The sequence below is a fragment of the Scyliorhinus canicula genome, chromosome 12 (assembly GCF_902713615.1).
Source record: "Scyliorhinus canicula chromosome 12, sScyCan1.1, whole genome shotgun sequence".
In the NCBI taxonomy this organism is placed as follows: Eukaryota; Metazoa; Chordata; class Chondrichthyes; order Carcharhiniformes; family Scyliorhinidae; genus Scyliorhinus; species Scyliorhinus canicula.
Window position 1 is genome coordinate 120108848 of NC_052157.1, and position 14924 is coordinate 120123771.

At 47.5% G+C, this 14924-nt stretch overlaps 1 protein-coding gene across 3 annotated transcripts in view; it reads left to right on the plus strand.

Annotated features, from left to right (window-relative positions):
- Positions 1–799: 799 nt before the first annotated feature.
- The window catches only part of mettl27 (methyltransferase like 27), a 57821-nt gene continuing 43696 nt past the window's right edge, over positions 800–14924 (plus strand). Inside the window, exons 1-2 of one of the 3 annotated variants that reach the window (XM_038813910.1) lie at positions 1310–1325; positions 4607–4752. Coding sequence is in view for 1 of the 3 variants with exons in the window: in XM_038813908.1 (XP_038669836.1) it covers positions 1258–1325 (68 nt within the window). In the remaining 2 variants the exon portion in view is untranslated. Of the gene's footprint in view, positions 1326–4606; positions 4753–13123; positions 13377–14924 lie in introns of those variants that run through there. The other 2 variants (XM_038813908.1, XM_038813909.1) reach the window with 2 other exon arrangements.

The window sequence follows — 14924 nt, forward strand, 5'->3', positions numbered from 1 at the left end:
GAAGGCTACTTGGTACTTCCCCATTTTTTTCCATTCCAGGGTGGCATCGTGAATCCTCACCACTTCAAGCTTTTGTACACAACTTAGTGAATTTCTACTGGAAATTAAGGCAAGTTACACGGCTTTCCTAAACTCCCTCACCATGGTACTTCCTACAATAAAGTTGGGCTGACAACCCTTCATGAACTCATGGCGAGTAGCCTTGTCCACTTGAATCATCATTATTACTCCCCAGAGTGTGTGACAATCAAGGCTTCTGCTTCCAGCACTGGCTCTAATTGACGAGCGTCTTCCTTTCATATCTCTAACCGTTTAAAAAAGCAATGTGGCTGCACCTGAATCTAGCAGCCTTTTCCCCTCCTGCAGTCTCTATCCACTATGCATCTTGTTCAGCAAAAGATCGCGGCTTTCCAAATGGAAGGGCACTAATTTGGAGTTCAGTGTTTTTGATTATTTCGAGATTGGGGAGCATTTGCATTTTCTCGACATAATTCCTGTTTGAGAGCGATTTCATTGGACTCCGTTAAAGGAAATCCTGGAACTGACAGCGGTGCAAGACGCAGGCACTTTGTAGCTAAGGTTGCGTCGAATGACAATGTGTTTCTGAAACGGATTCGCACTCACTTTACGTGGTGGGCATGAGCCATTTAGGCGGAAGGAGATGGAATGCTCGCGCAGGACCAGTTTGGGTGGGGGGGGCTCGCGGGCGGCGGTTAGAGCCGCGTGCCTGATCCCGGCTCGCGCCAGAGAGAGGCTCCTGAGCTGGAGAAAAGGCGCGGGAGCCAGAATGGGACGGGTGGGAAATCGGCCTCGTCCTGAGGCGGGGGAGGGTGCAGCAGAGAAAGTGGCCTCTACTGGACGGTTCGGGTTGGAGAGAGGTCCCGGGCTGAGCCGAAAGGGGTGGTTGCCAGAGAGACGAACCCCCCTTGCTAAGCGGGTGATTGCAGGGGAGAGGCCCTTGCTGAGCAAATAAACAAGAGGCCGTTGCTGAGAGAAGAAGGGAGAAGGCAGGAACAGGAATAAGCCATTCAGCCCCTCGAGCCTGGTTTGCCATTCAACCACGTAAGGTCTGGTCCACCTGGATGCCATTTTTCTGCATGACCCCCATAATCCTTGACATCTGTCGATCTCTGCCTGAAATGTGGTCAATGACTGAGTCTCCACGGCCCTCAAGGGTAAAGAATTCTCAAGGTTGACCACCCTCTGAGGCAACATATTCTGTGTGTCAATTCTGAATGGCTACCCCATTGTTGTGCTATGTACTCTGGGATAACACAGGCTGCAACTCCATGCAGCTTTGACCAAAAGACACCCCAGACTTTGAAGTAAGTTCAATGTGATTTTTTCAACCATTCGCACAGTTCTCTGTGAGTTCGACTCTCCTGCTAATCTTGCTATAGTAACTCAGTCAAACTAACCAGTCTGCTCTAAGCCACGTGGTGGGTGTGATGCTTCTGATCTGCTGCTGTCCTACTCTGTAAGTGTCGCCTGTGGAAAGAGATAGAGCATGTGTGCCCTGGCCTTACATATGGGTTCTGTAATGCCCCCTTGTGGTAGTGTCACTCCTGGGTTTCCTGACTGCCCATTGGTCGTGTCCTATTCTATATGTTCATTAGCTGCATGTCTGGGTGTCATGACGTCTCTGGTGCTCCCTCTAGTGTTTACTTAGTCGTAGTGTATTTACATTAACCCCGTGTGTATTTACAGTGATGCACATCACCACATCCCCTTTTTTGTGTTTCATATTTTCTGGACAGTGTTAAAAGAAAAATTGAACAAAACAGGTAAATAAGTGATGACATGTACAAGTTATGATGACTGTGATGACGATACAAGATCAAAGAATAGTTATGATGACATTGAGGATTATACAATACCAAATAATAGTTATTAGTCCAAAGTTCATGAATTTACAGGGTCGAGTGGCTTTCTTGTGCTGTTATGGAAGTGTTGATGTTGTCATTCCCTTGTGAGCGTCGTCAGTGTCCTGGTGTTTACGTAACCAAGAAGTCATCAGGAGCTGTTCAAATGGTCAAATCACTCCATTGTCTGAGATGGAATCTTTTTTTTCTGCTTGTGGTAGCAATTCTTGATGACATCTTTCCTGAAAGCTGGTTTGCTTGTCCGTAGTGTAGCAAACGTAAATTGGTAAGATGCGTTGACATGCCATGGTATGTTTGCACTCTTGCCATTGTTCTGAGCTGAGCAGTAACATTGTCCTTCATGGGCAGAATTGTACCATGTTGTACCAGTTGTTCTATTGTTGTTGTCGTCATTGTTGTCATTGACGTGCTTGTTGTGTTTGTTGTGCTCAATGACCACACCAAGTGGAGAATTCGAGTCCTTCACAAAGTTACTTATGTGAGTGTCCTTTGTGGCATTTGCTGTTTCATTGAGCGTGCCGTCTCTGATTCCCCGGTGCTCCCCGTCTGGAGTAATGTCCGGTTCACTTGAATCATCTTTGGCTTGTCGATGCTCCCTGTATGGAGCCCTTTCTGGTTCACCTGAATCACCTTTGGTTTCTTGATGCTCCCCGTCTGGAGTCATGTCAGGTTCTAGTGGAGAGGCTCGAGTAGATGAGGTTTGAATTAATGTGGTGTCACTGGAGTCACTAGTAGCCTCACTTTGATTGTCGAGTGCCTCTGTACATACTAGCTGAGATTTGTCAGTCTCACTGAGATGTCGCACATCTTGTATGGGAATTGGGATGTCTTTGCCACTTGTCGCACATACAGTGGGTAAACCTCAGTGTCTTCTTGTTGATTAGATGAGCTGGATAGACTGTCAGAGTCTTTTGGTGGCTCAAATAATCTGGGTAGACTGTCATAGTCTTTTTGTTGTTCACCTGAGCGTGGTAGATTGTCATAGTCGCCTTGCTGTGCACTTGAGCATGGCAGACTTGCATCGTCTGCTAATGGTTGCTCAGATAAGGTTGCTAGACCTTAATGGTCTTGTTCATGCAAGGACTGCGCTCTGGAGTCTTGCGTTGCTTCCATCATTGAGTCTGTTAACGAGCTCGCTGTGGAGGTTTGTATCGCTCTCAGTGTGGAGTCTGGCATCGTTCTGTGTGGAGTAATGCAGTGGTCTCGCTGTGGAGTCGATCTGTGCGGTCTCAACGGAGCCATGTAGTGGTCTCACTGTGGAGTCTGTGCGGAGTCGGGGACTCTGCCTGGTCCGTGGACCACTCTCTTGGCATCAGGCAGCAGCAGAATCCTGTACTTATGGGTCGGGATGTTGTCTATGCTGGGCTGAGGATCCTCAAATCCAAAGAACTCGCCCATGACTGTCGGATTCTTCAAAGTACAACACATCTAGTTGCGGTTCGGATTTGGTACTGAGGTCGCCAGTGATGAAATCATCGTCTAGGTTGTAGTCTTCAATGACTAAATCATCTCGTAGGGCAGTGCTAACTACTTGTTGCAGGATTCTGCGTTGGTTACTTTCAGCTACTGGCCGAAGTTCAGGCATTGTGCTGTCGTTCCAGATGAAAGAATTGTGTTTTCTGGCTTTTAAAATTTTTATTCACTGTTTTCGGACATTTCCCCTTTAGGTGGGCATGGTCCGGGGCCTCATACGTCATTACGCTTGCGACGTAGAGCGCAGGAATGGACTGCGGATGCGCAGATCACTTTTCCTTCACTGTGCGCTCTTTTCGCAACTGCGCATGCGCGGGAAGCTCGCCAGTTCGCATCTTCTCGGGTACTGCGCATGTGTGGCTCCTTGCGCAAGATGGCTGCCAATCAAAATTGCTGTTTGTTTCTGTTGCAAGCCTACCTTTGCCTCGTGGTGAGTATAGGCGCCAGTTTTAACGATTTCTGTTGTGTTTACCTCGCAGTAGTTTTCAAACTTGTCCAGGACTGTTTGGCAGTATCTCTTGTCCTGCCCTTTGGAGTACTTGAAGATTTCGGTTGCACTTTCACCCGTAATGGAGAGTAGAAGATCTATGTTCTCGGCATTGGCCATGCCATCTAGGTCGGATGCTACCATGTAAATCTCAAATCTCTGCTTGAATGCATGCCAGTTTGCACTGAGATAGCCGTGGTACCTGAGCTGCTGAGGAACCGGAATCTCGATCATTTTGCCTGGGTGCTGTTGCTGGTAGTCACGGATCTTGCTGAGTTGAACTGTATAGATTCAACAGGCACTACTGGTACCATGTTGTGTTATGTACTCTGGGATAACACAGGCTGCAACGTGATGCAGCTTTGACCAAAAGAGACGTTGAATTAAGTTCAATGTGATTTATTGAACCATTAGCACAGTTCTATCTGAGTTCGACACTCCTGCTAATCTTGCTACAGTAACTCAGTCGAACTAATCAGTCTGTTCTAAGCCACCTGGTGGGTGTGATGCTTCTAATCTGCCCTTGTCCTACTCTCTAAGTGTCGCCTGTGGAAAGAGATAGAGCATGTGTGCCCTGTCCTTATATATGGGTTGTGTAATGCCACCTTGTGGTAGTGTCACCCCTGGGTGCCCTGTGCCCATTGGTCATGTCGTATTCTACGTGTTCATTAGCTGTATGTCTTCGTGTCATGACATCTCTGGTGTTCCCTCTAGTGTTTACTTAGTCGTAGTGTATTTACATTAACCCCTTGTGTATTTACAGTGATGCATATCACCACACCCATATTCTGAGACCATGTCCCCTGGTTCCAGACCATCCTCCCAGCCAGCCAGGGGAAACGTCCTGCCTCTACCTTGTCAAGCCCTGTGAGAATGTTATGTTATTGAGATCGCCTGTTGCTCGTTCTGGTGAGTGCGCTTTACACTCAGTTGGCTCTGTTTTATTCCTTAGCTCCGAGAGTCGCCAGGTATCCTTATGATACCACCACGAGGTTCAAGTTCAGATCAATGACTCAATACACCAATTAGTAAGGTTCAAAACAAGACACGTTTATTAATACACAGTTATTCGCTACTCATGCATATAATACTAAAAGACTAAACTGTTCCTACCACTAATAGGCCAATACTTATCTGGATAAGGGAACCCGCTGGATCAGGGAACAATGGACTCTTGCTCTGCACTGGATCTGCAGGCTTCCAGCTAGTATGGACTAAGGGGTCAGGAGTGTCTATCTCGTAGCGTGCGTTGTATGACACTTACTTGGTGGTGCGGCAATTGGGTAGGCCTCTCCTTACGGTCAAGTTCTTCGAGAGCTGCTGAGGTGTTCTGCTGGGAGGGCCGGCTAAGAGAGCGAACTGAACTTGGGACCTGACTTTTATATTTCCCAGCGGCTTCACGCCCTTTTGGGCGGACGCCGGGCTTACTGTCAGTCGATTGGATCTCGTACCAATCGATTGGTATGAATTGCCCCAATACTGAGGCTGTCCCTCGATCGCGGGGCGGTTCTTCCTGGCTTGTTTGTCTCCTTTGTTTCAGACTCCCGTTGGCGCCGAGAAGTCTGACCTGCTATAGAATGTCCCAAATGTAGCTAATCGTTGTATCCATTGTTCCCGGGGATCGCTCATTAATAGGCAAACTGCTGGTTTCGGTGTTGTCTGCTTTCTTTGCAGGCAGAATATACAGGGAGATTCTGCAACCTGCTTGTCTTTCTTAAAGTGTCCAATTTTCCCTGCATGCTTTGCAAATCGCCATTTGAGTCGGGAAGTGGCCAACTTCGGTGGCTACATGCCTCTTCATCAAAACCCTAGCAAATAGTATATCCTTCCTTGGGTAAGGAGAAAACTGTACGTGATACAGATGTGACCAGGTTTGGTCTCGTCAAGACCCTGTACAGTTGCAGCAAACCAACTTTACCCTGCAGTCAAATTCTCTTGTGATGAAAGCTTTCCTAATTTCTTGCTGCACCTGCATATTAGCTTTCAGTGGCTTTGAATAAGGATGCCCAGGGCCCTTTAAACATCATGGGCGAAATTCTCCGACCCCCACGACGGGCCGGAGAATAGCGGGAGGGCCTTCCCGACATTTTTCCCGCCCTCCCGCTATTCTCCCCCACCCCCCGCCCAACTCCCGACCCGAATCGCTGCCGCCGTTTTTTTACGGCCGGCAGCGATTCACAGCTGTTCGATGGGCCGAAGTCCCAGCCCTTTACGCCGTTTTTACGAACGGCAAACACACCTGGTCTGGCCGTTTGTAAAAACGGCGTCACAAACTCGCTTTTCATAACCATGGCACCGATTGGCACGGCAGTAGCACGGCCGTGCCAAGGGTGCCATGGGCCCGCGATCGGTGGGCACCGATCGCGGGCAGCGGGCCCGATGCCCGCGCACTCTTTCTCCTTCCGCCGCCCCGCACTATCCATTCGCGGGGCGGCTGAGGGGCAACCCGGCCCGCGCATGCGCGGGTTTCGCGCAAATACGCGATGACGTCATCCGCGCATGCGCGGGTTGGAGTCTTCCAATCCGCGCATGCGCGGCTGACGTCATATGACGCGTCAGCCGGCGCGAACTCTGGCAAGCGGGCTTAACGATATTCGTTAAGCCCGTCATGCCGGAGCCTACGGCGTCGGGCTGCTAGCCCCGACCGGGACCAGAATCGGTTCCCGGTCGGGAAGGGGCGCGCTGGCGTCCTTTGCCTGCCAAAATAGATAAATGTTAGGTGTACAGGACGTTAACAAGATAAACAGTGAATTTGAGATGAACCGAAAATAAAAGATAAGCAACAAATCTAGAGGGCTAATGAAATGTAATTTGCCCAGTAACAAGGTTAGCAGGAATTTAGAGATCTTGAGATGCAAATGGCCAAATCAGAAACATTGTTTACCAGAGATTAGTTGGGCTGGACAAATGATCACTTCTAAAGGCGAGGAATTTGAGAGATGTAGACAGCATAAACCACAGAATGGAATATCAAAGAGGATGAACAGTATAACTGTTCCCTCATAGAAGAAGGAGGCTAGTTCTCCATCCAACAGTCAGACAGGTGAGTTCCATCCATGTCCAAGCCATGAAGGTCTGTTCCAGCTATAATTTGTAGCCATGGCAGATTGCAGATAGCCTTTTCCAAATGTTGCAGTTTTGCGCTTTTGCTAAACCAGGAAGAGACTCGTCCCAGACTGGGTCATCTGAACAGTATTGAGTGGTATTGAATTGGATGTCACTTGGGAAAAGGGGGTCTCAGTGAGTTATGGGAACATGGGTATATTTTGAGAATAAGAGGCAATTTCAGGTAATACAGTGTTTAGTTATTGATATACTTGTGTCATAATGTACATTAGTCTTTTGTGCTAATTTGCCCACTTCAGCAGTGGAGAGGAGAACAGCTGATCAGCAAACAGATTGCACGTCGGAACGGTAAGGAAGTTTAAATTGTGAGCAGGGATCTGAGACGTTCAGTTTCAGCAGCAGAGAGAGCAACTGACTGGTAAACAAACAGATTGCAACTCTTGAATCTCAGAATTTACAGTGCAAAAGGGGACCATTTGACCCATAGAGTCTGCACCAGCCCTTGGAAAGAGCACCCTACCTAAGTCCACACCTCCACTCTACCCCCATAAACTCACCTAACCTTTTTGGACACTAAAGGCAATTTAGCCTGGCCAACCAACACATCTTTGGACTGTGGGAAGAAACAGGTGCACTTGGAGGAAATCCACGCAGACACGGGGCAAACGTGCAGACTCCGCACAGACAGTGACCCAAGCCGGGAATCGAACCTGAGACCCTGGAGTTGTGAAGCAATTATGGTAACCACTGTGTTACCTTGCCGGAAGACAAGGACGTTTAAATTGTGAGCACGGATCTGAGACCTTCAGGTTCAGCAGGCAATTGACCGGTAAACAAACAGATTGCAACTGGGGAAGGTAAGGAAGTACTTACTGTCTGTCTGGCTGTCACTGTAACTGACAGAATTCCAACTGGAGAAAAAACAAAGTGACATCACGCGAAGGCTGTGATTTGATTGGCTAATAGGGAAGTTGTGTTAAATTTGAACACCCACTTTATTACAGTTTATAAATTGCTTTCAATTACAAATTAAGGAGATTTTTTAAAAAAACACAGTATTAATAAAAAATTAGGGTTTAAAAACCAAATTAAAAACTAATTAAATCAAATAGAGATGGAGAGTCAGGTGATGTGTTGCTTCTGCATGATGTGGGAGCTGGTGGACCCCACTGGTTCCCAGTGACCACATCTGTAGTAAGTGTTGGTTTCTTGAGGAACTCTAGCTTAAGACCAGAAGACATAGGAGCAGAATTAGGCCACTCAGCCCATCGAGTCTGCTCCGCCATTCAATCATGGCTGATATTTTCTGTTTCATAGAATTTACAGTGCAGAAGGAGGCCATTCGGCGATTCGAGTCTACACTGGCTCTTGGAAAGAGCACCCTTCCCAACCGCACACCTATCCCCATATCCCAGTAACTCCACCCAACACTAAGGGCAATTTTGGACACTAAGGGCAATTTAGCATGGCCAACCCACCTAACCTGCACATCTTTGGACTGTGGGAGGAAACCGGAGCACCTGGTGGAAACCCATGCAAATACGGGGAGAACATGCAGACTCCACACAGACAGTGACCCAAGCCGGGAATCGAACCTGGGACCCTGGAGCTGTGAAGCAATTGTGCTAACCACTATGCTACCGTGCTGCCCATTCCCATTCTCCTGCCTTCTCTCATCCCCATTCTCCTGCCTTTTCTCCATAACCCCTGATACCCTTATTAATCATGAACCTATCTATCTCTGTCTTAAAGACAGTCAGTGAATTGGCCTCCACAGCCTTCTGCGGCAAAGAATTCCACAGATACATCACCCTCTGGCTGAAGAAATTCCTTCTCATCTCTGTTTTAAAGAATTGTCCCTTTAGTCTGAAATAGTGTCCTCTGGTTCTAGTTTTTCCTACAAGTGGAAACATCTCTCCATGTCCACTCTATCCAGGCCTCGCGGTATCTTGTAAGTTTCAATAAGATCCCCTCTCATCTTTCTAAACTCCAATGAGTACAGACCCAGTGTCCTCAAAATATTCCTCATACGACGAGTTCTTCATTCCAGAGATCATTCTTATGAACCTCCTCTGGACCCTTTCCAAGGACAGCACATCCTTCCTTAGATACGGGGCACAAAACTGCTCACAATACTCCAAATGGGATCTGACCAGAGCCTTATACAGCCTCAGAGGTGCATCCCTGGTCTTGTATTCTAGTCCTCTTGACACAAATGCTAACATTGCATTTGCCTTCTTAACTGCCGACTGAACCTGCACATTAACCTTGTGAGAATTGTGAACAAGGACTCCCAAGTCCCTTTGTGCTTCTGATTTCCAAAGCATTTCCCCATTTAAAAAATAGTCTATATCTAAATTCCTCCTTCCAAAGTGCATAACCTCACACTTTTCCACTTTGTATTTCATTTGCCACTTCATTGCCCACTCTCCTCGCTTGTCCAAGTCCTTCTGCAGCCCCCTTGCTTCCTCAATACTACCTGTCCCTCTACAGATCTTTATATCATCTGCAAACTTAGCAACAGTGCCTTCAGTACCTTCTTCCAGATTATTAATGGATATTGTGAAAAATTGTGGTCCCAGCACAGACCCCTGAGGCACACCACTAGTCACCGGCTGCCATCCTGAAAAAGACCCCCTTATCCCCACTCTTTGCCTTCTGCCAGTCAGCCAATCCTCTATCCATGCCAGGATCTTACCCATAACAATGGGTTTTTAACTTATTTAACAGTTTCCTATGCGGCACCTTGTCAAAGGCCTTCTGGAAATCTAAATAAATCACGTCCACTAGTTCTCCTTTTGTCTAACGTCCTTGTTACCTCCTCAAAGAACTCAGATTTGTCAGACACGACCTCCCTTTGACAAAGCCGTGCTGACTCAGTCCTATTTTACCATGCACTTCCAAGTACTTCAGAATCTCATCTTTAAAGCAGACTCTAAAATCTTACCAATGACCGAAGTCAGGCTAACCGGCCTATAATTTCCTGTCTTCTGCCTCCCTCCCTTCTTAAACAGTGGTGTTACATTAACCACCTTCCAGTCCTCTGGGACCCTTCCTGCCTCCAGTGATTCCTGAAAGATCATCACTAATGCCTCCACAATTTCCTCAGCTATCTCTTTTAGAACCCTGGGTTATAGTCCATCCGGTCCAGGTGACCTATCCACCTTCAGACCTTTCAGTTTCCCCAGAACCTTCTCCTTTGTAATGGTCACGACACTCACCCCTGCCCCTGGTTCTCCTGGAGCTCTGGCATCCCACAGGTGTCTTCCACTGTGAAGACTCATGCAAAGTAACTGTTCAGTTCGCCTGCCATTTCTTTGTTTCCTATTATTACTTCTCCAGCCACATTTTCCAATGGTCCAATGTCTATTTTTGCCTCTCTCTTACCTTTTATATATTGAAAAAAATCTCTTCCTATCTTCCTTTTATATTACTAGCTAGCTTGCACTCATATTTCATCTTCTCGCCCCTTGTTGCTTTTTTAGTTGTCCTCTGCTCGCTTTTAAAGGCTTCCCAATCCTCTGGTTTCCCACTAATCCTCGCCATTTTGTATGTTTTTTCTTTCGCCATTATGCTGTCCTTGACGTCCCTCATCAGCCATGGATGCCTTGTCCTCCCCTTAGCGTGTTTCCTCTTCTGTTGTGCCTCCCTAATAACCCCCAAAAACTCCTGCCATTGCTGTTCCACTGTCTTCCCTGCTAGGCTCATTTTCCAATCAACTCTGGCCACTCCTCCCTCATGCTTTTGTAGTTACCCTTATTTAATTGTAATACATCTGATTGCAGCTTCTCCCTCTCAAACTGAAGGGTAAATTCTATCATATTATGGTCACTGCTCCCTAAGGGTTCCTTCACCTTAAGCTCCCTAATCAAGTCTGCCTCATTACATATCACCAAATCCAGAATTGCCAGTTCCCTAGTAGGCTCTGTCACAAGCTGCTGCAAAAAAACATCTCTTAGACATTCCACAAATTCCATTTCTTGGGATCCACTGCCAACCTGAGTTTCCCAGTCCACCTGCATATTGAAGTCCCCCTTGATTATTGTAATATTGCCTTTTTTACATGCGTTTTCTTTCTCCTGATTTATTTTCTGCCCCACATCCTGACTACTGCTAGGGGCCTGTACATAACTACCATCAGGGTCTTTTTACCTTTGCGATTCCTCAACTCTACCCACAGAGATTATATGCCTTCTGATCCTATATCGCTCATTTCTATCGATTTAACTGCATTCCTAACAATGCAACCCCACCCCCTTTGCCCATCTGCCTGTCCTTTCGATAGGACATATATCCTTCAATATTTAGATCCCAGCCCTGATCCCTTGCAGCCACATCTCTGTGATGCCCACAACATCGTATCGGCCAATTTCAATGTGCGCAACAAACTCATTTACCTTGTTCCGTATACTGTGCGCATTTAGGTACAACACCCTCAATCCTGCATTTACCACCTCCCTTTTCACACTCTCCTTTGTCACTGTACCCTGTACTGTGGCCCTTTTTGATTTTTGACTATGGCTTCTCTGCCTTACAGTTTCCTCCTTACTGTTTTTTTGTTTCTGGCCCCATTTAACTTCCCTCCGACTTCCTGCACAGTTCCCATCCCTCTGCCACATTAGTTTAAACCCTCCCCAACAGCACTAGCAAACACTAGGGCATCGGTTCCAGTCCTCCCCACATGCGGGCCGTCTGGTTTGTACTGATCCCATCTCCCAGAACCGGTTCCAATGCCCCAGGAATTTGAATCCCTCCCTCTTGCCATCTCTCAAGCCACTTATTCATCCTATCTATCCTGACATTCCTACTCTTGACTAGTTCGTGGCACTGGTAGCAATCCTGAGATTACTACCTTTGAGGCCCTACTTTTTAGTTTAACTCCTAACTCCCTGAATTCAGCTTGTAGGACCTCATCCCGTTTTTTTACCTATATCGTTGGTGCCTACGTGCACCACAACCATTGGCTGTTCCGTTTCTTCTCCCCCCCCCCCCCCCCCCCCCCCCCCCCCCCCCAGAATGCCCTGCTGCCATTCCGAGACATCCTTGACCCTTGCACCAGGGAGGCAACATACCATCCTGGAGTCTCGATTGCGCCCGCAGAACCACTTGTCTATTCCCCTTACGATTGAGTCCCCAATCACTATAGCCCTGCATTCTTCTTCCTGCCCTCCTGCGCAGCAGAACCAGCCACAGTGCCATGAACCTGGCTACTGTTGGCTTCCTCTGGTGGAGAGCCATCTCCCTCAACAGTATCCAAAACGGTATACCTGTTTTTCAGGGAGATGGCGGCAGGCGACACCTGCACTACCTTCCTAATCTTGCTCTGTCTTTTGGTCACCCATTTTCTATCTCCCTCAGTAATTTTCACCTGCGGTGTGACCAACTCACTAAATGTGCTATCCATGACGTTCTCAGCATCGCAGATACTCCAAAGTGAGTCCGTCCGCAGCTCCAGAGCCGTCAAGCAGTCTAACAGTAGCTGCAGCTGGACACACTTCTTGCACGTGAAGAAGCCAGGGTCAGTGGACATGTCCCTGAGCTCCCACATCGCACACGAGGAGCATGACACGGGTCTGGGATCTCCTGCCATGTCTTAAACCTTAGGTTAACTTACAGCTACAGTGCCAAAAAACAAATGAAAAATAAACCAAAAGTAGTCAATGAAAAGAAAAACTACTTGCCAGGTTTAGCTCACTGGGCTAAATCGCTGGCTTTTAAAGCAGACCAAGCAGGCCAGCAGCACGGTTCAATTCCCGTACCAGCCTCCCCGGACAGGCGCCGGAAGGTGACGACTAGGGGCCTTTCACAGTAACTTCATTGAAGCCTACTCGTGACAATAAAGCGATTTTCATTTTCATTTTTCAGTCACCACTATTTACCAGCAGGTCCTTTCTTGGCCAATCTAATCACAGCCCCACTGTGATGTCGCTCTTAAGTTTCTCCCCAGTTTAAACCTCCGATTCACTCTTTACCTGCTCACCGTCCCAAAATATTGTCTGTCCAATCGCTTGTCTCCATTCCACTCCTTAACAATATTAAATCTAACTTGCCACCCTCAAGTAACTATGAGAAGACAAAAAAGAAAAAAAAAACACCTTATAAAATATGACTGAGAATCTGGTGAGCCCAGGAATGAAGGAGTTAAGTACATGAGTCACCTGATTTACTGTGAGCCAATCAGGAGCCGCTCTCTCTTTTGAAAGTGTGACGTGACTCAGCACTCAGTTTGAACACTTTCTAGAGACTGCTGGCTGTTCCTTCCGGACACTGCTTCTGCGATTCCTAGCTGTTCCTTCCGGACACTGCTCCCGCGATTCCCAGCTGCTCCCTCCGGACGCTGCTCCCGCGATTCCTGGCTGCTCCCTCCAGACGCTGCTCCCGCGATTCCTGGCTGCTGCCTCCGGACGCTGCTCCCGCGATTCCTGGCTGCTCCCGCGATTCCCGGCTGCTCCTGGACTCCTGTGAAGGTAAGTACCTGAGAGACACTAAGCCCGAAATCCGCCCCGCGCTCAATTTAAACTCTTACCAGTCACGAGGGTTCTCCCTCCGGACACTGCACCCACGATTCCTGGCTGCTCCTGTGAAGGTAAGTACCCGAGAGACACCAGGCCCGAAATCCGCCCCTCGCTCAATTTAAAGTCTTACCGGTCACTAGGCTCCTCCCTCTGGACACTGCTCCTGCGATTCCCGGCTGCTCCTGTGAAGGTAAATACCCGAGAGACAGTAGGCTTAGATTTGCTGAGCTGGTGTCTGAGCTTCGGACACTGCGACACATTTGGGAGGGGGAGAGGTACCTGGACACTGTATTCCAGGAGGCAGTCACACCCAGTCGAATAACTAACTTAAATTCGGCCAGTGGTCAGGGACAAGAGGGTGTGGCTGCGAGTGAGGTAGGTAGGGGGATCCAGGAGGTAGAGTTGCAGGAGCCTCAGCCTTTATCCCTGTCCAACAGGTTTGAGATTTTTGCTCCCTGTGTGGACGGGAATGGTGACTGCTGGGAGGATGAGTAAACTTACCACAGCACCATGGTACAGGGAGCCGTTCAAGTGGAGGGGAGAAAAGAAATGTAGTTTTAATCGGAGCTAATATAGTTAGGAGCATTGACACTGTTCTTTGGTACTCAGGTTCAGGATATCTCATCTGGGCCAGTTGTCGTGATCCACATTGGTACCGACATAGATAGAACAAGGACAGAGGTTCTGCTAAGCGGATATGAACAGCTAGGAGCTAAATTAAAAATCTAAACCAAAAAGGTAACAAACTCTGGCTTACTACCTGAGCCACAAGCTAATTGACACAGGATCAATAAGATTAAGGAGGTAATGTGTGGCTCAAAGATTAGTGTGGGAGAAATGGGTTTGAATTCATGCGACATTGGCACCAGTACTGGGGGAGATAGGACCTGTTCCAAAGGGACAGTCTTCATCTGAATCATGATGGGACCAGAGTCTAGCGAATCGCCAAACTAGGGCTGTATAGGGCTTTAAACCAAATGGGGGGAGGGTTCAATTGTAGGGGAAACTAGAAAACTCAATTTAAAGGAAGAGGTAGAGTGCAGATTAGCAATGTGGTGGACGGTTACCAGAAAATAACAGTGAGGGACAGAACAGGTGAATGTCTTTGTGCACCAAGGAATTATAGAATAGTAGGGAAATCTAACATTAAAACAAATTTTAAAACTTTGTATCTAAATGCAAGAAGCATTCATAACAAACTTAATGAGCTAACGGCGCAAATAAAAACAAAACATTGTGACTTGGTAGGGATTACTGAAACATGGTTACAAGGAGACCAGATCTGGAATTGAATATCCAAGGGTACACAGTATTTTTGGTCAAAATAACAAAGGGAATAAGTCCTTGGGAGGAGTAATCTGTAGGTCCCCAAACAGTAGTTCTACAGTGGGGTACAGTATAAACCAGGAAACACTGGGGGCTTGCAAGAAAGGTAAGGCAATAATAATTGGTGATTTTAATATGCACAAAGACTGAAGGAATCAAATTGGCAAGGGTAGC